At 37.9% G+C, this 24,785-nt stretch overlaps 3 protein-coding genes across 6 annotated transcripts; 1 reads left to right on the top strand and 2 right to left on the bottom strand.

The window, feature by feature from the left end:
- Window positions 1-516: 516 nt before the first annotated feature.
- Window positions 517-1,517, bottom strand: LOC112459202 (ATP-binding cassette sub-family B member 10, mitochondrial-like). Of its 3 annotated transcripts, none has more exons than XM_025023221.1 (3): window positions 1,435-1,517; window positions 912-1,281; window positions 517-826 (listed from the first exon to the last, which is right to left on the bottom strand). In XM_025023221.1, exons 2-3 carry the CDS (start codon window positions 1,033-1,035, stop codon window positions 669-671), a joined length of 282 nt encoding a protein of 93 aa, XP_024878989.1. In that variant the 5' UTR covers window positions 1,036-1,281; window positions 1,435-1,517; the 3' UTR covers window positions 517-668. The 3 variants fall into 3 exon arrangements, with proteins under 3 accessions (XP_024878989.1, XP_024878990.1, XP_024878988.1); XM_025023222.1 differs by having other exon boundaries at window positions 517-823; window positions 1,349-1,507; XM_025023220.1 differs by having other exon boundaries at window positions 1,349-1,498.
- An 877-nt stretch (window positions 1,518-2,394) lies between these two features.
- LOC112459200 (clustered mitochondria protein homolog) lies at window positions 2,395-16,249 on the top strand. 2 transcript variants are annotated; one of them, XM_025023218.1, is made up of 17 exons: window positions 2,395-2,814; window positions 8,988-9,265; window positions 9,585-10,007; window positions 10,458-10,824; window positions 10,978-11,114; window positions 11,376-11,656; window positions 11,723-11,849; window positions 12,180-12,354; window positions 12,435-12,637; window positions 12,754-12,895; window positions 13,152-13,357; window positions 13,483-13,689; window positions 13,774-13,872; window positions 14,081-14,425; window positions 14,694-14,966; window positions 15,175-15,300; window positions 15,488-16,249. In XM_025023218.1, the coding sequence occupies exons 1-17, from the start codon at window positions 2,712-2,714 to the stop codon at window positions 16,139-16,141; spliced, it is 4,146 nt and encodes a 1,381-aa protein (XP_024878986.1). In that variant the 5' UTR covers window positions 2,395-2,711; the 3' UTR covers window positions 16,142-16,249. The 2 variants fall into 2 exon arrangements, with proteins under 2 accessions (XP_024878986.1, XP_024878985.1); XM_025023217.1 differs by having other exon boundaries at window positions 12,754-12,910.
- Window positions 16,250-17,914: 1,665 nt separating this feature from the next.
- Window positions 17,915-20,926, bottom strand: LOC112459201 (U6 small nuclear RNA (adenine-(43)-N(6))-methyltransferase-like). Its single transcript, XM_025023219.1, has 6 exons — window positions 20,592-20,926; window positions 20,027-20,243; window positions 19,606-19,746; window positions 19,135-19,495; window positions 18,776-18,971; window positions 17,915-18,662 (listed from the first exon to the last, which is right to left on the bottom strand). Exons 1-6 carry the CDS (start codon window positions 20,694-20,696, stop codon window positions 18,153-18,155), a joined length of 1,530 nt encoding a protein of 509 aa, XP_024878987.1. The 5' UTR covers window positions 20,697-20,926; the 3' UTR covers window positions 17,915-18,152.
- Between the last annotated feature and the right edge of the window lie 3,859 nt (window positions 20,927-24,785).

Here is a 24,785-nt window from a genome sequence, read left to right as displayed (position 1 = left end):
GTGACTTTTGCGTGACATCGGTGTACGGCAGTGTCGAGATCAAGATCCCTACTCCGAGTCAAATACGCCGGTGATCTTTGAGCTTTGCCCTCTTCCCCCCATTCGAGGAGTATAATCATTTATACTCTCGCGTCTAAAACTTGTTTTCGTAATTAATTATTAATTAAATTTATAATAATATATTATCTTAGTATTATGTTAGCCTTTTTTTCAACAACGTTATTTCAAAATATATTTTTATCTTCTACTGTAATTCATTTTCTACTTTGTTCTAGATTTTTATATTAGCATCACATTACTTTTAATGTCATTATTTTCTCTTATTTTCTATGCCTGCGCACAAATTGAGTTGTATTAAATATATTTATTCAAAATTGTGTTATAATTAATGCTTATATACCTGATATGGCGTTTAATTAACAAAGAAGCCAGTATAGTCTAGAATAACAAATATGTAGATAGTAACAAATAAGATAGCAGTAATAAATTTGCGAAGAGTGAATCAGTGACAATAACTCAGTTAATCAGATTTATTTTTATTACAAGTAATCATTACAATATATATCACTGATTAAGAATACGTTTTACAGCGAATAGTATCACAACACGAAATATACAGAGAAAGTGCGGACGAGCGTTCATTTACAGCGCCGAGAAAGAAATCAATCTCACACACCTTTATGAACCAAATTACTTTTATTAATCGATATTATGCTAGCGACGGCGACATAAAACATCATGGACATTCCTGTAATGGCCATAATAGCAGAGCGCAAATCATCTGATACATTGGACGTGACAGCGGAGCTAATAAGTTGTGTATCTTCTGGAAAAAAAGGATAATGAAATCAAAATGATAGATTTCGATGCCTTAATGATGCGTTATATCTGATTAAAAGCGTGAAACGTACCGCTCAATCTCCCGACTAGTTCTCCCGTACTTTCTCTGTCAAACATTGCCGTTTCCTGTTGAAGGATAGCGGCGTACGCCTGTTTCCTAAGGGACTGCGTGATTTTGTGTTCCGCCGTCGACATTAGACAAACTCTGCCAAAGTTGCTCACACCGCCTATGAGAAATATCACAAAGAGAGCAAGCGGGGGCGGCCAGCAAAAGTAAAGTCTTCAATTCCGAGCGTCTCTTCGCCTTAACCGCATGTACTACGGGCATAGATGCGTCGGACCGGATAGCGTTGGTCGTATAGTGTCTCAGTCCGATGAACACGCGGCCCTTCCTCGAGAATCTGACAATCCTGCTTGTGTCGGCCTTCGATTCGGGTTAACCTAAACACAAAACAGTGTCACTCAGGATTTCATTGGAACATCATCGTGACTACGCATATGTACATACGATCGAATAGCTTTGCGGGAAACTGTCCAAATTCTCCTGAGTATTCTGTTGTGTATTAGATCGCAATAATTCCTAATTGCACGCACCTCGTATGTAAATACTCCGTTTCTTCTCTTTTCTCTACTGCTCTAGTGCCACTAGTGCACTTTCTACACTCAATATGGCACCTAAACCTAAGAAGGAGGGCTCGACCCACACGTACGTTACGATGGAACTGTCAGAGTGTGCGATCCGCTTAAACAATGTTCAAAAGATTGTTAAGCGTATCAAAAACGGCGGATCGTCTGTGATTGGTCGCAGAGTCGATACGCCCGATACGCGCGTATCTCGATACGCGCCATGGGACGGCACCCTGAGGCTGGTTTCACATGGGGCGTAAGATGCGTATGCGTAACTTGCGTCAGCCAATCAAATCGTCTCAGTATTTAATCGTATCATACGCGTATAGTAGCTGAGATGATTTGATTGGCTCACGCAAGTTACGCATACGCATCTTACGCCCCATGTGAAACCAGCCTGAGTGGCATAAGCGGCATGAGTGTGACGATGCATGAACATGTGCCAATATTACAACACCAAAAATGTTTTACTTCTAGACGTTGGCTACTCTGTTTACACAATTCGACACGAGTGACGTCATTACCCGAATCCCCCCAGGCAATTGAGCACACCATGTAATTCTTACACCATGCTTCTGCATTCTGCTTATGGCTCCTGCAATTTTATGTGCTTCCACTTTAAGCATAAGAAAACTGATTGGTCTATTTCCTTATGCACATGTGTATGGACCAATCAATTTTCTTATGCTTACGCATTATGCGTTATGCAGAAGTGTGTGCTCCCACTTTAATTGCCGATCAAGTGAACCGGAGCTAAGCGGAGCGGGATGCGTTTCTAGGGACTTTATTATTTATTAGCGCACGCAAAAAAAGCACCAGGGGCGCACGGACTAATCGCGTGCCGCCGCGACGGACCAATCGCGGGCCGCGCCGCAGGCTGTACCCCGTTCGAAACGCACGTGCAAGCCGTGGGATTCGCGCGCGCCGGAGTCACAGCATATACTGTGCAGTGTGCCGGAGTAGTGTGCCGCCCCGTTGAAAAGTCGGACGTCGTCGTCGCTCTCCGTCCCGGACGAACGATTCAAAAGGGTGTGCGTGCGCGTGACCGTAAATCGCAACGAGGAGAGCGAGTAAAGGACGAACGGACGGAGAGAGAGCGTGCTTCGCGCGAGCGGAGAAAGGCAGCCGGAGGAAATAGAAAACCGCGTCGTCACGGTACACCCTGACGTCGTCGTCGTCGTCTTTATCGTTCCCGTTTTTTTCTTCGTTCTTCGTAGTCCGATCCGAGTGGCCTAGTCGCGGAAATGGCAGTCGGCGCACAGATCGACACGTCCGAGCGGGAGACCGGCAGCGCGAAGATACCCCTGCTGAACGGCGATCAGGTGCACGATGCCACGAAGGTGACCGGTCAGTACCGATGCTCGCGCGCCCACCCACGAGGGTGCCGCGCTCCGTTTCTTTAAGGTTAATCCGCCGCGCTCCGACGATCCGCGAGCCGCAAGCGTTATGTAATCCCTCGACGGGGACAACACCGTCCTCGTCTCGTAATTCCCGACGAGGACGGCGGCTCACGCGGCTCGTCGGAACCGTTTTGCTTCGTCGTTCAGATCATCGAGCGCGAGGCAAGCCGGCCTCAATCGAGCGAGGAGAGAGATAGAGAGGGAGCGAGATAGAGCGTGAGGCGCGTTATGTAACTCTACGAATTGCGCGAATCTCGGCATTCTCGGCACACGGGGTCATGTGAGCCGCGGTATAGCACGAGGAGGGACGCCGGCGGAGGGGGGAGGCCTAGCAGAAGACGCGCCGCGGCGCCAATGGACGAATTTTCTTACCGACCTCCCTTCCGGCCGGCGAAAGCAAAGCATCTTCTTCTCGAGCTGAATGTTGAGTGAATTGTATCCGCATTTCTTCCCTTTCCTCTTTACCACGTCAGAGCTGCGTCACGCCGAGACGGTCCGTCCTTCGTACCTGTGGAAATACTGGGAATCGCCAATCGCCGCCAAACTCGCTCTCAAAGATAAGAGATTCTTCCGGACGGTCGAGTCGCATCGAGACCTTTCTCGAGAGAGTCATGGAGAGTCGCGGAGGTATTCGAAAAAACCGAGACACCAAGCATGTCTAAAATCGGGACAGAAGATATCTTGAAGACATCTTTTTGAGACGTCTTATGTCTTGATTTTAAAGTAGCAGAATTACCGACATCTTTTTATTAGAAGATATCTTTGAATTGACTTTACAGAATTGCAAAATTCTTTTACACAATTAAAGTACACACAAAAATCTAGAGTACGACAATCGATTTTGTATAAAAAACGAAAAGAAATTAAAAATTTGGGCACATAGAGCTGTCACCTGACGACAATATTTGCTTGATATAAAAATACTGCAGTTTATCATACATACAAAATGAAATTGAACTTTAGGGACAGCATGTATCGTGCAGTTAGAACTAAAATTAAGACATTTTATGATGTAATGTCTAAAAAGACGTCTTACGTCCCCATTTTGGACATGGTGCTATTTGTCTGGGAAGTACCGAGAGCGAGGAACTTGTGGTCTCTTAGATCGAGCCGCTTCTCGCGGGGTACTCAGATACCCGAGAACTTGCCGATGTACTTGCGAACGGAACTACACGAGATTACAGTGCAAGGTTCTGTCTTTCTCATGCGACAAAGTCGCAATTGAGAAATTTGAAAAACCGCCTTAGATATACATTCCTATCTAGATATCCATTAAATATCTGTTGGATGTTATGCTCTGTGTTGTGGGCGGCGTTTACCTGCCAAACTCCAAAACACTGGCGAAGGACGCTTCGAGCACGTGTCGGGAATTTCGGCATTTCGGATAAAGATGCGACCTGTCGGGATTCCCCAAAATTCGGTAGCAACTCGGAATGAGAACTCACGAAGCTCGGCCGATCCATGACGAATTCTCCAAGCGAGCATCTCGATTCGGTTCTAAAGGGATGCCAATGATCCGTCTGTAGATCGTCACTCACGACCCTCACGACGATAACGAGGACACACGCGCCACAAACGTAATCGCATTTACGTAATACATCTCCAGCTGTGCTCGGGACGAAAACATCGATCGGAAGTATCGATTCTGCGTGAACGCCGGTCCTCCGCGGGTACCGTTACTTACAAGTCTCGAATTTTAAAGCGAAACGAACAGCATGACGTAATATTTAGGATTAGGATGCATGTTGCACAATGCACGATATGATTGTGAACGCTGGATTGAGATCGGATATATATTAATGTATCGATTTTAGCGATATGTACGACGAATTTCCATACATAATCAATATACATAGTATAATATACTATAACATAAGATAAACGACCGGGGGTGATGCAACACCGATGCTCAGAATGACGTCAATATATGATGCAATGTATTCGTGATTAGAACGAATGTTGACATTTTCAAGACCAGAAATATATTTCGAATGATTTGCAAGATTTATCTTTGAGACGGCGACAATGCGGCGACTATTGATGTACAATCATAATGAAATTATCCAGACGCCTATTTTAGATAATCTTCTGGGGTTGATTTGCCTTTGAATTTGCCATTTGGATAATCTTCTTTTCGATTTTGTGAGAGATAAAATAATTTTCTCAATTGTTTTGTTAGGGTTTGCTCTCTTTGCTCAACCGACACAAGTGGAAAAAGTATAGGGAGAGAAGCAATGGAACACGTGTTCCTCTTTCAAAGATCAGCGTTGATTGATGGGAGGGTTTGAAGGATGTAACTCACCGACGAATACTTTTCAGGACACACTTTTCCTTCTCGGACGTGGAACGGATGAATGGCACGTGTGTGCTTGAAAAAATTTGAAATTCATAAAATTATCAAAAAACAATTGTCCTCGGATTAGAAAAAGGAATTGTTCTAAGCGTCAAGTAACAATATTTTTAGTCCGTGGCGAGACGTCAGTTTGTACGAACGTTTAACTACTCTAACAATTCTAAGAGTTGCATCAGAAAACCCAGAAACTTGACCAGACGCGGCGTGAGAGCCATGTGTAACCGCTCGTGTATTTGCAGGTTTAATTAGAAGCTAGGAGGGAAGAGAGTCTCGTGTTAACGATCCGTCTCTTGTGCACGTGTATCAAGGGAACAATGCCCATGCGGAGTCGCCGAGGGTACCGGTATCGATAGCCGGGGTTATCGGCGCCGGCTGTTATATTGTGCCGCCCGAGTTCTGCACGTCAGACAAACATCCCTCGATGATAATCGAGTCGGGCTTCGGGCTACTAACTGGCGCAATTGCAGCTAACGCTGACGCTCGTACTTTCACCTTTGAGCTTGCGTGTTTAAATCGATCCTCCTCACGTGTCTCCGGCGCATCGTGAACTCGCATAACTCCCGTACAGTAAACCCGTCGCTTGGACTCTATATTTAGCAGTAAATGGTATAGCCATCTACCCCATATATCTATCTTCAAGTTTATATATTCACGTCCGCCTTTTCAATTTCTTGACATAGATTCTGTTTGTTTGAGTAGACGTCTGCAAAATTGCGAGGTCTTACAGATTACTTCTAGATATTTGTATTCTTTGGGATTGATCTTCGCAAAAATAGGCATAATTTAAAATTTGCTCCTTAAATTAAATAAATCTTTTATTACCTATTTAAAAAATTTATTTTATTTCTTAATTTATAATATAAATCTTTACATCTTTAATATCGGATATCTGTAACATTAAATTTTTTAACCCCTTTTTTTATTATGGTAATATAAATCTGTTCGCGAGTTATATTTTTTACGTTTCCAAATTGTATTTCAAGTTCTCTCATGAAAAAGTATTTGATGATTTTCGATACATGGTGTGCTTAAGAAATTCAAAAGAAAGTTATTAGGAGATTGAATTGGAAGACTGTATGAAAATACATATAGAATTATATTGAAAAACGTGACTAATCGATCATTTTCTCACCAGGGTCAACTGACGACGATACCGCATCACGATTCCGTCATGGGGATCGCGCCGGTGAATTAAATTAAATGGCGAGAAGAAAAGCACGCGGCAATTCGCGAGTATTGATGGTCATCTGGTCGTGAGAGGGTTTTATGAATGATATTTTAAAGCCACGCGCGAATTTCGCATTGCCGTATGAATGAGACTGATGCGATGGTATTTATCACGCTCCGCTTGAGAGACAAATGGATGAATAATATCGATCGTTTGTTCGCGATAATTATTAGCAGCGATGTCCTAATAACGTCACCGCATACATTCTATTTATCTGCCTCTTATTACGAGTGAGTCGTGAATATTGTTATCATCTGTTTAGCCGCTTAAGTGCAGCCTCTTTTTAGTGGATTTTATTTCGAAACTTAGACAGCTAATAATAGATATCCGTATAATAACCGAAATAATTAAGTTATAAAACGTATGCAACAATTGGTGAGTTCTTCGAAATTCAATAACTTTAAATATTAGTTTTTAGTTGAACCGTTCGACTGAAGCTAATTTTTTTTCTTATTCTTTTTTATTCTCTATAACGCTATATATTTAAGATAAAGATTTTTAAATGGCATCTTTTAAGCATTCATTAAAAATATCAAGTTCAAATATAACACGTTTTTACGATATTTTACTATCATTATGTTATTTCTAAATATACTTATCGATAATATTCGTTGTAATCTTCGTGGTCCTTCTCCACATAGATCCTTCCCACCATTTATCACGCATTTTATGATAAAATGTCTTATCTCTGCATCACGTTAACATACCGCGTTGTAACAGGAGTACAATGCTTCTACACAGAACGACGATGGAACCGTACACGATAACACGGTGATAAGACAGCAAAGTAGGCGATAAGCGCTAATAAAAAGAATGAGAAGGAAGAGTTGTATACGAAGTGTCTCAAACCGTAAAATTCCGTTATCTAATTGTCAAGGATGAGTTTTCATTTATTACATAGAAGATATGATTGTAACATCTCTTACTTAATTCAATTTACCTCGTGATTCAAGTATCCTCATGCGTAAAGAATCACTTAAGAGAAAAAAATTTAATATATACGGATTATTTACTTAAATTATAGAATTTGTTTTTGTCTTGTCGACTTTTTCTAAACTCATGGTTTATGTGATTCTCGGCACTTGAATTGTGGGACAGGTCTCTTATCAGTAGCCGCGACTCGACTGCTGTCGTTGACGATTACTCGAAGTCGACGATACTTACGAAACTTGACATGGCGTCCTTGATGGCGGAAAATTGCGATCATTTGTATAAAACTATGTGTTAATTGCGCGGTTAAACATTTTTACGAACTGTTAAAATCGGAATGCCAAGCATCCGATTCGACCATTATAAAAACAAAACTTCTTGTTATTAATTATAATAAGAATGTATATTAGCGTTTTTGACTGAAAAAGATGCATCTATATGAATTTAATTTTATAGAAACTAATATAATTAATGATTTTGTTCGTTTTAATAACAACGATTAAAGCGATTAAGAAAGAAAGAGAAGGATGCAATAAGAAAGAGATAAGATAAAAACCCCACGTATAAAATGATTTATATTAATAGATATTAGTTTAGTAAGAATTGGTACTGTTAGATTTTAACAAATAATATAATAAGAGATTAAATTAAATAGAGATTCCAGGGAATGTGTGTGAGAAACACTAAATCGACAAGACTAAATGTTGTTATGACAAAAGATAACGTAATTATTATTGCTGCTAACGATTCAAGAGGCATTCTCTTGACATAGATCGTTGCTGGCACTCCGAAGCCGATGCGTATTGCAAACACGTGCCCCAATATAAATAGTACGGTGCGTACTATTTACTTTGCCGCTTATTTATAAGCGCACCGGTGAATGCGAGTGGTGAGGGAGTGCGTCTGAGAGTGCATCGGAAAGTGCGCCTGACAACGTGAAACTACTTTGACTCGAAGATATATTTATATCTTGTAAATGCGTCGTGTTCCTTTCAGTGTCAGGGCGAGAGCAAGTCATTGTATTCTGTGATTTCTTCTCTTCTGATTCAATTAATTTTTTTTATTTATCTCGTCACTTAGGACTGTTTCGTCTAATCTGAATTCGTATAATGAAATGTATTAAATAGAGATCCGGATATAATGTCAAATCTCCCCAAGTTATTCTGTAAATAAAACTTATTTTCAAAGAAATTTGAAAGTTTAGATGAATTTGAGTTTAGTTACTTTTGATTATTTGTGTATTAATAACTCCTAAAACCGTAAAAATTTAAACAATTACATACACCAATAAATTTAATGGAAAAATTTTGATAAAATAATTGAAAGAAAAAACGGACTCTCTCAGAGTCATTCGTGTCCTTAAACCAATAAACCGCAATTGTTGATTATTTGTCGGTCTTTATTGATTTGGAAAAAATTCACACAGAAATATTATTAAAGATGAATACTCTGTTATGGCATTAAGCCCCTTTAGTTGATTTATTAAAAGTATAGGATCTCTTTTTAGTATTTATTTTTTACATAAAATACATCTCTTAATTATATAATACTAAAAAGTCTATGAGATAATTCGTGGGACCATTCCTTACATATGATGGATTATTCGTAGAAGTGAGCAAGGAGGCAAATGAAAATGGAAGCACAAGCACGGCCACGGAGAACGTTGTGGAAAAGGGGGAAGTTGAAGCGACGAAGGAAGGTGAAAAGGAGAAGAATGAAGACAATAAAAACAGTGATAAGAACGAGAAGGACGGCACTGACAAGGAGAAGGATGCCTCGAATGAGCAAGAAGTTGTTTTCATTCAGGACATGGGCTTCACTGTCAAGATTGTCAGTCCCGGTTCTGAACCCTTTGACATTCAGGTGTCCAGTATGGAGCTCGTACAGGTAACCGTTCATCTTTCGAATAATAAAAGTGTCATGTGTACACTGCCTAAAAACATACTGTTTCAATTAATTATATTATTAGGTTACTTAATGAACTGTCTTTATCAACACTTTAAACTTAATTTTACTTTCTAACTTTTTCTTTTTAATGGCATATCCCTTTTTGTTTATTAAAACTTTGTGTTCATTGCTTTGTGTCATATTTATTATATTATGTCATGTTTATGTTAAGTTTATGGCAAGATTTCTGTAAAGTATTTCGATGAAATCAACGCCTAAACTAATATCTCTACTATTTACTGATGTCTTTTCTTTGCAGGAAATTCATCAGTTACTTATGGACCGCGAAGACACGTGTCACCGCACGTGCTTTTCACTGCAGCTGGATGGCAACACGTTGGACAACTTCGCCGAACTGAAGAATATCGAGGGCCTGAAGGACGGCTCGATCATCAAAGTGGTGGAGGAGCCGTACACGATGCGGGAGGCGCGCATACATGTGCGACACGTACGCGATCTGCTGAAGTCTGTGGATCCCGCGGACGCTTACAACGGCGTCGAGTGCAGCAGCCTGTCGTTTCTCAATGTTGTCACGAACGGTGATATCCTAGAGAAGAAGAAGACCCGGGCGGATTCGGTCGATTGCACGCCACCCGATTACATTATACCCGGTTGTAGAGATAGGCCCCTGTTGCCTCTCCAACCACAGGCGAAGGAGCAAAAGTGCCCGCCGTGTCTCAAGGTACATAATTTTTGAAGTCATTTGATAATTTAATCGGGAGTTGGAAAAGAATAAAATAAGAAAAGATATGTTACATATTGAATTGACATGATGAAAATACTGTATTATTGATATTTTTTCTAACCTTCTCTAAAAGGCTAAGAAAGATCAAACTCTTGAAAAGTTCTTTAGTTTGGATGCAAATTTTCTATTTCGGAAAGTAGATATTAGAAAATCTTTTCATAAATCTAAAGAATACAGCTTAGATAAATTTATTTAAAAAACGTAAAGAGATTATGTATATTTATCTTAATTTTATTCGAAATAATGAAAATTAATCGCTTCGAAGAAAAATTGCTCAAAGATGATTAAGTATTCTTTTTATTTTTTAAAAAATTTAAAATTAGATTCTACCTTTACCAAGAAAGAAAAAGACAAAAGGTTTCTAAATTTCTTTTGTATTTTCCCTAGGTCCTAACAACGTCAGGATGGAATCCACCACCTGGCCACAGAAAACTTCACGGCGATCTGATATACTTACACGTGGTCACATTGGAGGACAAGCAATATTATTTGACCGCGTGCGCCAGAGGTTTCTTTGTCAACCAGTCAACCAAAGAAGTGTTTAATCCTAAACCAGCTACACCTAGCCATTTATGTCACAGTTTGATCGAGCTGTTGAATCAGCTCAGTCCAACCTTTAAACGAGGATTTGCTTCTATGCAACGGCGCAGGACTCAGAGGCATCCCTTCGAACGAGTGGCCACACCTTATCAGCTGTATGCCTGGAGCGCACCGCAAATCGAACACACCATTGATGCAATTCGCGCGGAAGACAGTAAGTTCTGGAAGTAGTAGAGAAACTTCTCTAACCGAAGTCTACTTTATTTACCTGTGTTACATTTGGCTTTAATCACTCGAAAGTGCTAATGGATTAATACCGCTTGCGAAAATTGTTATAGAAATTTAATTTAATTAATCTTCTTCTTAGCCTTTTCCTCTAAGTTGGGATACGAGGAACACATCCCGGGACAAACACGCGATTGGAACGAGGAACTGCAAACTACGAGGGAATTACCGCGTAAAAACCTTCCCGAAAGATTGCTACGAGAGCGTGCCATTTTTAAGGTTTGCCGTTAACCCTTTTTCTTGATATAATAATATACAATACAATGTCTCCAAACTAGTAGTACAGAGAAAATTGTGCTCTTTATCTTTTATTTTTTCGTGGGAAATTATTCCTTTTTTAATTATGTTTATAAATGTACAATAATAATTTTAAAATTGGAATAATATTATATAATAGTGAAAATAAGTGTCACTTTTTAATAGTTTTAATAATGAGTTTTTAAATAATTTCTAATAATTAATTATTTTTGCATTGTTTAGGTCCACAGTGACTTCGTGGCGGCCGCGACTCGCGGAGCGGTGGCGGTTATCGATGGCAACGTGATGGCGATCAATCCTGGCGAGGAAGCTAAAATGCAGATGTTCATCTGGAACAACATCTTCTTCTCGCTCGGCTTCGACGTGCGCGATCATTATAAGGAGTTGGGCGGTGACGCTGCGGCCTTTGTTGCGCCTCGCAATGATCTGCAAGGTGTCCGAGTATATGCGGCTGTGGACTTGCCCGGTCTCTATACTCTCGGCACTGTCGTCATCGATTATAGGTGTGTTTCCTGGGTTTTTATTAGTGTGTTTCTTAATTAATAATCTGTTCTATGTGAATTTTCTAGAGGCTACCGCGTCACCGCGCAATCTATCATACCAGGTATACTGGAACGCGAGCAAGAACAATCGGTAGTCTATGGGTCGATCGACTTCGGGAAGACGGTTCTCACGCATCCAAAGTATCTTGAATTGGTAAATAAACAAAATACATAACTAAAATTTGCATAACAATAATAAAATTATTGAGAAAAATATTGAAAAGGAGATAAAAATAGTAAATTAATGGTTTTCCTTTTACAATGTAAAAGCTGAAGGAATTGATTAATCAGTTATTACAGTTTTTTAGTTTCAATTAATCTTACTTTTACATTTTTCTTTCGTTTAATTTCTTCAATAAATTTTCTTCAGTTTAATTAGTTTTTTTTACTAAGGAAAAGAGTTAATGGTTTTACTGTCATTATAATTATCGTAGTATCATCTAATGTGTCTTATTACTCAAATATTTTTAATACTCGCGTTCAGTTAAACAAAGCTGGGCAGCAGTTGAAAATTCTTCCTCATAAAGTGATCAACGACGCAGGCGAGGAAATCGAACTTTGTAGCAGTGTGGAATGCAAGGGTATCATTGGTAACGATTCGCGGCATTATGTGCTTGATTTGTTGAGGACCTTCCCACCCGATGTAAATTTTCTGAAACGTGAGTCGAATAGTACTAATTCTACTATAATGTGAAAAAGAAGCTGTTTTATTCATTTGGAAAACATTCTTCTCGTTCAGTTGAAGGTGTGGAACTGAGCAAAGAAGCACGAGCCTTAGGTTTCCCAGTGGAACACAAGCACAGACTGGCCTGTCTGCGGCAGGAACTCATAGACTCGTTTGTCGAGGCCAGGTACGTTCAATTTATCAAGCACGCGGCCGTTCATCTTCAACAGCTTACATCAGTTAGAAGATCTCAAAAGGAAAAAGAGACGACTGTAAAGGTACATGTAAACAGATATTTTTCTATATTATATTTCATATTTTATTACATTTATTCCTCAAATGCGAATAACTTGAGATAGTATGTGTACAAGATAATACAGACCAATAATTTTAGGAAGATAAGAAGGAGGACAAAAAGGAAGATTCGACTGCTATTGTAACAGTGGACAGTAACAAGGAAGACTGCGCTCAATCTCTAATAGAGGCTGATGAGGCTAAGAAGATTGTTGAGAGCATCACTGACTCAATCACAGGCGGTGAGAAACAAGAACGTGCGTGTTATCTTTTCATGCATCCATTGACCATATAGGATCATATATGTGAAGAAATAGCCTTCAAAATTTTACCAATTATCAGAATTTATTAGAATTATCAGGATTTGATTAACATTGAGAGAGGAAAATTGTTAGGAAAAAAGAAGAAAGAATTGAACAGAATAAATTATAAAGAAATATATTGTTATAAGGCCGAGAGAGAACTAGTTTTGTAACAAGGTTTATTTCTGGGCGATAGTGGAGGAAAGCACGAGAGAGATAGTACGAAGAGCGGCGACGGCGGTGGGTAGTCTGCGAGAAGCCGAGTTCGACGTGAGATTCAATCCGGACGTGTTCTCGCCCGGCGTCAAGCATCCAGATCCTAATGGTCCCGATCTGAAGAAGCAGAAGCAGTTGGTGAAGGACGCCGCGGACTTCTTGCTCACTGTGCAACTGCCGACATTTGTAAGTTCGTCGTAAAATTTAGCAGCACAAGTTTTTAGTATTTCTGCAGTTAGATGCAAAATGTGGATTGTTTCTGAATGTACTTACAATTGTATTTTTTTTTCTCAAAAAAATCTTTGTTCCAGATTCGAGAGTGTCTGGATCATACAGCGGCCGCGATGGACGGTAGCACGTTAGTGGAGGCTCTCCATGGTAGAGGCATTAATATTCGCTATCTCGGTAAATTGGCGGCTATGTTAGCAGCGGTACCACAGTTGCAGTATCTCAACCGCATTGCTGTATCTGAGCTGATCCTCCGATCGGCCAAACACATTTTTACCTCTTACATGCAGGTACAATATTTAGTTGTGCAAGATAAAATTATGCATGTTTAATAAATATGCAAGAGACAATTGTGTAAATGTGTCATTTTATAGGGTACGGAACTGATGAGTCTATCCGCGGCCGTCAGCCACTTTCTGAATTGCTTGCTGTCGTCGGCACAGATTATACACCCGCAACAAAATCTAGAAGAGGTACGATTAATTGTAGCACATTTATAATTCATGCATAATTATTAATTAATTAATTAACGGTCAAGTTAAGTAACGATTAAGAGGATTGAGATTTTGTTAATTGCAAGTCAATAATAAAAACAGTGAAGAACAACAAATAGTTACTAAAAAGATTATACTTCGTGTAATTAAATTTCAGTAGCTAAATTTAAACAATTTTTTATTTCAGCTTCAGAGCAAAACTGCCAAACGCCGCAATAAACGCAAGGGGAGGAACAACGGGCCACTGCAGTCGGAAGTAGAGTGGGCATCGTTGACGCCTAAATCATTATGGCAGCAAATTAAGGGTGACTTAAAGGCTTATTATGACTGGGAAACACCAAGCCCGGAATCTGTGGAAGCCACGATAGAACACTTCCATTTACAAAAAATTTCACTGTTGCGCGGCTTCTGCGTCAAGACCGGTATTCAGATACTACTACGCGAATACAACTTCGAAAACAAGAACCGTGCGACGTTCTTCGAAGAAGACATATTGAACATCTTCCCCGTCGTCAAACATATCAATCCTAGAGTAAGTAGTCGATCTTAAATGCATACAAACAAGATTAATTAACTGATAGCTAATCAAAAATTTAAAAGTAAATTTGTGAAGCAATAATTCATTAAATTAAGGAAAACTATAAATTTTAAATCTTAAAAGAGTACATTTTTTACTCAAATTAATATTTAAGGAATTTAAAAAATTCTTAAATTTATAAAAATCTAACGAATAATTTTCGTTTAAGGTAAAATTGCGTGTGACAATAAAAAGCCAAGTAATTTCAACTTAACTTCTTTAGGCTAGCGACGCATATAACTTTTACACCACCGGCCAAAGCAAGATCCAACAAGGATATTTAAAGGACGGATATGAACTAATCAGCGAAGCGCTGAATCTTCTGAATAATGTCTATGGTGCTATGCATCCCGAAATTGCCCAGTGTCTAAGAATGTTAGCAAGATTGAACTACATAATGGGTGACCATGCGGAGGCACTCGCCACTCAGCAGAAGGCTGTGCTCATGTCGGAGAGGGTTAATGGTATTGATCATCCATACACCATAACAGAATATGTAAGTTATATCACAATCCTCCTAAAATAAATAAGAGTTGTTAAAATGATAACAGTGCAAAGTAAAAAAAATAATTCTACGCATCATAGACCTATACACTGTGTGAATTATATTACTGATATATACAGAAAATATACAAAGGACAATATAAATTATGTAATATTCTTTACAGTGTAATAATGAATAATGTATTGTTTTTTGTTTGCAGATACATCTCGCCTTATATTCTTTTGCCAACGGGCAAGTATCCGTATCATTAAGATTACTGTACAGAGCACGTTATCTAGCATTATTAGTCTGCGGTGAAGATCACCCGGAAGTGGCTTTACTCGACGTAAGTCTAATCAGAAATTCCTCGTATAAAAATTACAAAGTACGGGTTATTTTTATATTTTGTATATATATATAATTTTTTTATAATATAATTATAAAATAGTTTTATATATTTTTTAAGGCATCATAAATTTCCCAAAAAGTTAACATTTGAATTACAATAATAATATCATATTTGATTTTTGCAGAGTAACATCTCGCTGATTCTGCACGCGGTCGGCGAGTACGAGTTGTCGTTGCGTTTCCTGGAACACGCGTTAGCCTTGAATCTACGTTATCACGGTCCTCATTCGTTGAAGGTTGCGGTATCGTATCACTTAGTAGCACGCACGCAGTCATGCATGGGTGACTTTCGAGCGGCGCTGAACAACGAGAAGGAGACCTACGCGATTTATAAGCAGCAGCTGGGCGAGGAACACGAGAAAACGAAGGAGAGTAGCGATTGCTTACGCCACCTGACCCAGCAAGCGGTCGTGCTACAAAAGAAAATGAATGAGATTTACACGGGCAAGTCAGGCGTAAGCCTGCCACCGATTCAGGTGCAGCCGCCTAGCATGGGCTCTGTGCTGGACATGCTCAACGTTATCAATGGCATACTTTTCGTGCAAATTAGCCAGCAGGATATCGATAACTTCAAGGCAGAGATCGAAAAGCGGCAAAAGGAACAGTCGCCGGATGACGGCGAAGCCGTCCTGGCAATCACCGAAAAGAATTCCAAGAAGAACGATAAAGAAATAAAAAAAGCAACGGAAAAAGTCGAGAAGGTCGAGCAGAAGACAACAAAAGACTTGGAAGCTAGCAAAATTGGCGCCTTAGAGTCAGGCGTGGCGACGAAGAGCTGAGTCTTTCGTTTGCCGACGACGAACATTAGTAGTCTTTCCTTTCTTTTTTCTAAGCCCTAGTCCTTCGTCGTGAAAAATGACGATTTCGCGCGAGGATCGTTGTGTACGATATATAATATATATATATATATATATATATATATATATATATATATATATACTTGATACTTGCACCGTTTTTGTTATACCATTTAAACGCAATTAAGATACGAGACTCAAAAAAAGAGACGAGACACAAGATTACCGTCGTTGGTAGTGTGTTTGTGAAGGTAAAGGGAGGAATGTATCCGTCGAGGTTGAATTTGCATGCAAGATGCACATTTATATCAAATGTGTATAAAGACACAGGTGCCATGTTGCTTAAAGAGAGCAATTTTAAGTGAAGATTATATCTTCAAGTTAATTAAGGTAAAAGAGATTGTTCCCTTTTCGCCATTGCGTGAAATCAAAAAAAGCAATACCATTTCTTCACTTGCACGCACGCGATCACGCAATTTTTTAAGGCTTAAATTGTTTACCATGCAAAATGCCGGTGATACAAATACATCGACGGTGCTGGTTGTTAATTTCATCAAATTAAGTAACGTTCAAACTTGACTAAATTCGTATCAGACTCTCGAAATTAATTCCTTTTCTCTATTATTTTGTAAAGCGAATTCGCAACCCTTTCGACACACTCTTGAATGTATTAGTGCTTATTAAAGGCTGTCGTATTACACAAAACGCATGCATAAGCAGGTGAATTTACGAGACTTGAGTATGATTTTGCATGTTGCAATTTTGCAATTTATTAAAATATATATTGAATATTTCATCATATATATGTTGTGCGCAACATAGATGTGTGTACACATGCTTTAATCTGCATTAATATACATTAGCGCATGCACCCATTTATACGAATTTACTCAATAATGTTTCATTTTTTTTTCCTTTTTGTGACATTATCATATTGTGCCGTTCAGGCATATTGTCGTCACTCCATCCTAATTGCCACCGCTAAGAAAAAGAAGAAAGTATTACGATATTTACAGTTCATCCATACGAGTATAATTCGTCTTATTTCATCTTCTATTACAGCAATTCGCGAGAAAGTGCTTCCTCTTATTTTTATGGATATTCTTTTTCTTATTAACAGACGCCTGCTTAATATAAAGATATCCTAGGCATCTCTAATGCGGTATCGAGAATGACGATGATAATAGTATAAAGTAGCGAATGGTATTGTTAACCGATCATGTTTGTAATTAAGGACGCAATGGCCAAATGTTAATCGAGTCATTGTATGTCGTAGCTGAGTTCAAGTTGTGCGATTATAGTCTTAGGACCGTAAGTAAAAGAATCGATTGTTATCCCGCTGTTAATATTAATTATAATTTGTTTTACCCGCTCCACGGATCTATCCGTAGCCCGATCCGAAATCTCTCGCCGCGGTTCGGCCGAAAAGCAGTGACCGCGACACCGATAGTCGGATAGTAATCGTGTCGCGAAGTTTTTTATTATTGCAGAAAATAATGTTGATTATTCCCGTTATAGCCCTCGTAGATTTTACGAGTTTTCAGGCCTGAAGAAAGCACCAGCAATTTTTCTGCAGTGATAGAAAAAAAAACCAATTAATCGACCGATCGATATAGTCGACCTCTGCCCGCCGTCTCTCTCGACGGGCTCATTTTCGCATTGCAATAATAATCGTAATAACAAATTACCGCATTGCACTCAGATAAATTGTATTATAAAGAGAGAAATAATAATCATTATGGGGGGGGGGGGGAAATTATATAAATAAAATTACAAAACTTCACATATATCATAAAATAAAAAGAACGTTACAAACTTGGTTTACATATACTATGATCCTGTAGACATACATTACTATCCTTACAGATTTTCTTCAACATGTTGCATGGAATAAATTGTTTTATATGTAACATGGCGATCTAATTTAAGAACCTTCAGAATTTTCTGCAACCTATTTATTGTACGCTGAATCCTTTCTACCGCCTGATTACGACTAGAGCAGCGACTCTTTTGTCTTCTTTTTCTTTCTCTTAAATTTTGACGGATTATCTAGAATCTTCTCCCTCACTCCCAGTTTGTTTATCAGGTACTGTCGCAGCGAATGTAACGCGTCCAAACCGCCATACCCATTTTCGAACACCATCCACATCCTGAGTATCTCGTCAGATTGTGTAATTACATCCTGAGAATCATCAAGGCTTTCAGCCTCTACCCAGAGCTTACAAACAAGCAGAGGGACGTCTTTGTCAGGTATTTCTTTATCAGAATTTTCTTCGTGCGGATTCGTCGTGACCGTCGTGACGTTCTCAGTTTTCGAAGTTTCTTCAGCGCACGTATTCGCTTCAATACACTCGCCATCTTCACCTTTCGCTCGTTTTAATACAATCTGTTGCGCTAAACGCCGCTTTCTGCGCGTATGCTCCCATGATCTTTCTCTTGCAGTTACTTGACACGCCCAGCCGTCGAAACTGTCCTCAGGAACGGGTAAATCTTGCAATTTGACCTGTTGCAGTAATAAAATTAAGTTTGCGAAATTTTTCAAAATTAACTCTCAATTACTTAACGTCACGATAATCCACAAACTTAACGTTAGAAATAAGGAAAGTGATGCGTTACGTTTAACTCTTCCGCCGTTGATCTCAAGAAGCTTATTATATCATCTACGCAAGAAAATTTATCCTCCACGGGAAACGTTATCGAAGTTTTATAATTTCTCAACGATTGCACTATGGACTTTCCGCGTTTTCTGATGACAGGTGCTGTAGTGAGATTCACAATACTTTGCGGTAGGAAGCTCCAAGCCAAACCCCATCTGTCGACAAATATACTATACAGCTTTAATAAACTCCAAAGTGATAAATAATTAGTGATATAATATAACTAAGTAGTTAATAAACTAATATCAATCTGCGTTAATATAGATGTTGTATTTAAAAAAATTATTAATGATTTATTAATTTAATACGTTTATTTACCGTGTTGTGTGCCCTTGGCAGAATTCCGTCCACGTCATATTCTTTATATCTTTTGATCTTAGCAATCGTCTTAAACTGACCAGATCGGCTTTCCTACCGATCATTGTGCTGTAGATCTTTATTCGATCTCCCACTTCAACACTCTCTTCGATCATCTTCGTCACAAAGCCCACTTCGCCACCCTCGATCTTCAGCTCGCCATCATTTCCGGTAGACGCATTTCTCGGTGGCAGAACCTTCACGATTTTTTCGAAGCCGTTGTCCTCGCTCTCGAAAAACGGCGGATTGCACATTGAGAAATCGTAAACTCTATCGGTCTGTACCACGTCCTTAAAAATTTTATCGGAGTTCACTGTAATTACTACATCAGAACATCCCATTACATGAAGAATTAAGTTTTGATTCTAAAGGTATCTATCAGCTTTTAGCTTTTCTTTCGCTTCAAGAAAAAGAGTGTTTAATAGGACCTACTTTCAATTAAATCTTGCAATTCGTTCCTCCTTACGCATTTCTGGGCATGCTCCATGCTTCTCTCATTCACTTCGGTACCAATCACTTGACATTTGTAGATTTTTGCCAGCAACAGAGCGTATATACAAACTGCTCCTGTTCCTATTTGAAACAAAATTGTTCAGAGATCTCAAATAGCAATCTAAAATGTTATATTAAGCATACATGTACATCACAAAATGAATGAATCAAATCATATAATATTATATCATTTAATTAAAGTTATCTTTACCATTGCAGTTATGATTAACATTGTAACATTCATTACTTTAAAATCATAATATGATTGCAATAATTTCATTTTTTCTATTTCTAAATTTTCTAAATTTAGAAGTTCTATCGACACTTTGGGAAAGCATTTCCAAAAGCAGTTTCTAATCACCGATGTCGATGCCCGTGACTTTGTCCATCTCTAATTTAGAATGAGTCATCAAATCTTCCATCCACAGAATATAATTCAAGCGCAGGGGAATCGCCGGATTCAGATTATCCGCCGGGATGTTCACATGTAGATCAAAATCATGCTTCAAAAGTGTCTCCGTAAGCACGTGCAGGCTCTTCCTCTCTTTGAAGTCGATCCTAACCTTTCCCACAAAGTCCTAGGTAATCAACATGGGCAAAAAGCATTCTGTTCATTTCACGTCTCATTTAAGTGCGTTACACTTACAAAAGAGGAAAATACATGACGTAAGTATGCGTAAACATTTTCTACAATCTATTTGTCTATGCTTTACTGATTTTTCCCTTACTTTCCTAGATCTGAAACGCATATTATTATATTATACTTGCATTACGTTACATATTTAATATATTTATGTTATATATTCCAATAAAACATGATATTAATACAATTATATTAAATTAAGTTTCTTTCGCGTTACAAATGTAATTTATTACATACATTATTACATTGTATTGCAATTTATAAATTGTAGAGAATATAATACCATTATCGCGATTTCGCGGAACTCCGGATACATGACCGCGAGCTGCTTGTAATCCGGCGGTCGTTTATACTTGTTCCTCGGATGGATGTACTGCCGCACGCTCATCCTCACCGACCTCACCAGTCACCCCGAGTGGAAGGAACCGTCCGCTCCACGTCCGAAACGATGAATCACAATTGACGATTGATCAAAACCGACAGGACCAAGTCTGGCTCGCGTTTTTCACGAGAAATCGCACAAACCGGCTTGAAGCGCATCGTCAAGTTTGTTTACTCGCGTCAGCAGGTGCCGTGCAACGTGCAAGATGCAATGCCTGCCATCGAAAAGGTACAGCATCGAGAACGTAGACTCAGTGCGTTTTCACTCATGTCGAGATGTAGGCGACATCATATATCGGAGTCGCCGACATCGTATATCGTAGCCGCCTACGTCGTGTAACGTGGTAGCCTACGTCGTGTAAGATGGTCGCCGACAACGTGTAACCATGGTCGCCGATACCATGTAATCATGGTCGCCGCAGAGAGAAACCTGAGAGCGGCCATCCGGCTTTGGGGGACGTCTGTCCTAATCTGCCCTCTGAGAAAGTGGACGTCAACTACGGCGTTACGCTCGGTAACGATCAGAGAGGACTCGGGTAACGATACATGGGTTTGTATCCATGCTATGGTTCGTGTCCGAACTACTCAGATGGAGGGGATATGCTGGTCGCGCAAGCCTTTCCTCTGTCCGTGTACATACGCTAGCCTAGGCCCTCGGCAAGCTTCGAGCGGGGAGAGAAGGGCAGACATCTGCTGTCTCTCTTGAGCTGTGACGTTGTCGCTTTGCACAGGCCGGCTATACTACGATGTCACGCATTTCGGGTATCGCGTCTCGTGTCTCTCGCCGAGTGCCGAGTCTCGAGTTGACAAATCGACGATACGCTATACCCGCTATACGTTACATTTGCTTGTATACAAATTTTAATTTTTATATTTATAATTAAATAAATATATATATATATACATATGTATATATATTTGAAATTTATAAATATACATATAAAGATTGCAAATATAATTAATTAAATAAATATTTATAAACATAAAAACTAAAATTCGTAAATGTAATGTATAGAAATCACCGTTCTATGCTTTTCTATCTAAAAAAGTCTTACATTAAAAACCTTTACTTTGCATAATAAATTTTAAATTTAATATTTAAATGCATACCAATAATTATATTATTAACTATATTGAGAAAAAAATGGTAGTTTATAATGTTTCTTGCACTCTTATTAAATTTATTTTACCTATGCATGTTCAAGCGGCCAAATTACGAGCGACAACAGAAGGATAATTGGATAAAAACAAAAACACTTTCTTAAATAAACAATACACATGGGTAACAGTGAGTTCTATTATAATTCTCGTATAGTTCTGAACGTGTTCTAACGTTTATTTCTAAAGAGTTCTGACGATAAGCATTATTTATTCATATTTTAAATAATTTTTATCGACCAAGAAAGACGCATTTACGGGTATGTGGGTGAGATGCTGTAGAAAATCTCGGAGTTTTGGCTTATATAAAATATTTTTCGTACTGTTCTAAGCATACTAAAACAATTTCTAAAGAGTTCCGGGCATTGGCAATGTTGTATAATTTTTAAATAAATTAATAACGCACGAAAGTAAGGAATTTATTGAGAATAGGGTCTTTCTCGAGCGATAAGAATTATTTAAAAAATGAATAAATAATGCTTATTGCCAGAATAAAATGGGACAACGTTAGAACACGTTCAGAATTACACGAGAATTATAGCAGAACTCACAGAACTGCCGAAATACGGCCAGCTTCTCACCTTATTTTCGATAAATTCCTGATTTTCGAGCGGTATTAATTTATTTAAGAATTGTACAACGTAGCTAGTGTTTGCTAAAGTTAATAAACATATATATACAACGTAGCTAGTGGCGGGAACTCTTTAGAAAATGCTTTAGTATGCTCAAAACTATACGAAAAATATTTTATATAAGCCAAAACTCCGAGATTTCGCACAGCGTCTCATCTTCTGTCATGATTACTTTTCGGTTAATATTAATTTTTTTAAATATAACACAAAGACTCTAACGCTCGGAACTCTTTAGAAAATGTTTCAATATGCTCAAAACTACTCGAAAAATATTTTACATAAACCGGAACTCCGAGATTTCAACTGGCGTCTCAACCGGTATACTCGTTGCATTGTAATTTTTTTTTAGTACCTTATAATTAATTTTTTTTCTTTTATATGGCAGAACTCTTTATAGAACTGTTATAGAACTATAGATTTTGCAAAATTTGATGAGATAAACTCTTTATAGAACTGTTATAGATAGATCTTGCAAAATCTGATGAGATACAGTGGTGGAACTTGTGTAGGACAAAATGAGACGCTGCGTGAACATAGCGTCTCAGTTTTTACTGACGCGTTTTTTGAAAGAAGCCAGAACTGAATAATTTGTGAGTTTCTGCAAAATGAGACGATAGTTTCACACACACGTTAGGAAGAGAATGTATAAGGAATTATTAACGGAGATATTTTAATTTAAAAGATCATTAAAATATATATTTTTCAGGAATGTTTTATAGAGAAACGAAGAAAGTGAATAACGTTAAACTTTGCATGTTTTTTTCACTTTATTTTAAAAATTTATTTTTATTTTTTAAGTAACAAAAATGCTCTTTTTTCTGTTATATCCTGGTCACTATAAATGACAGACGATGTAAATAATTCTAGCTGTTTTAGGTATCTGAAACGCAAAAAGCTAAAATTTTCTTATTCTGCAGGAGAAGTGTGGCTATCGTCTGAACTAGAACTAAATCAATATTTCCATTCTGAGCGGCTTTTTTATTTAAAATATTAATTTTTTTCAAAATTTTATTAGTATTTTATTTAAAAAAAATGTTTATTCTAGTTCAGACGATAGCCCATATCACTTATTCTGAATAAGAAAATTTTTGGTTTTTACGTTTCTGATACCTACCCAGATAGCACAGCTGATCTTTATGAATTCAAAAAGATCTGAATCTGATCATATACTTCTTCTGAATAAGAAAATTTTAGCTTTTTGCGTTTCAGATACCTAGAACAGCTAGAATTATTTACACCGTCTGTCATTTATGGTGACCAGGATATAACAGAAAAGAAGAGCATTTTTGTTACTTAAAAAATAAAAATAAATTTTTAAAATAAGGTGAAGAGAACATGCAAAGTTTATCGTTATTCACTTTCTTCGTTTCCCTATAAAAAGTTCCTGAAAAATATATATTTTAAAGATCTTTTAAATCAGAATACCTCCGTTAATAATTCTTTACATTCTCTTCCTGACAGAAGAGATTTTACCACTTCTCAATATAAATATAAATTTATCTTGTTATGGTTTTATTCGTTTATTCCGGCGTTTTTATATTTGTGATTTAATTAGATTATTGTTTACTTTGTTTATATTATTAGATAATTGTTTAATGTTTTAGTCTAGACTAATGTTTTTTTTAATGTTTTAGTATGTAAACTTGAACATTAATTATCATGTTTTTTTATATTTATCTTCTTCTATCGTAGTAATCCGTTCCGAAGAAGACTAAATACAGTCGAAACGTTAAGCATGTGTATTTGTTTATTTAAGAAATTGTTTTTATTTTAATTCAATATCTCTCTGTTGTTGCTCGTCGCCGCTTATAAACATTAATAGCTAATATAAATTTAATAAGAGTAAAAAGAACATTATGAACTACTTTTTTTCTCGATATAGTTAATATGTAATTATTGTTATGCATTTCAATATTAAATTTAAATACTATTATGCTAAAGTAAAGGTTTTTAATGTAAAACGTTTTTTTATATAAGAGCAAATTTGCCAGAACGGGGATTTCTATACATTACATTTACGAATTTTAGTTTTTATGTTTATAAATATTTTTTTAATTAATTATAATTGCAATCTTTATATTTATAAATTTTAAATATATATATATTTATTTATTTATTTATAAATATAAAAATTAAAATTTTTAAATATAAACGTAAATGTAACGTATAGCGCATCGTCGATTTGCCAACGCGAGACTCGGCATTCGGCGAGACGCGAGGAGCGATACCCGAAATGCATGGCATCGTGGCATAGCCGGCGCCGGCGCGTGCTAAGCAGCTACGTCACAGCTCAAGCGAGAAGGAGA

The sequence above is a fragment of the Temnothorax curvispinosus genome, unplaced genomic scaffold (assembly GCF_003070985.1).
Source record: "Temnothorax curvispinosus isolate PA1 unplaced genomic scaffold, ASM307098v1 QBEX01009624.1, whole genome shotgun sequence".
Taxonomy (NCBI): domain Eukaryota; kingdom Metazoa; phylum Arthropoda; class Insecta; order Hymenoptera; family Formicidae; genus Temnothorax; species Temnothorax curvispinosus.
Note: the sequence above shows the minus strand (reverse complement) of the source record. Positions and strands in the feature narration are given on the sequence as shown.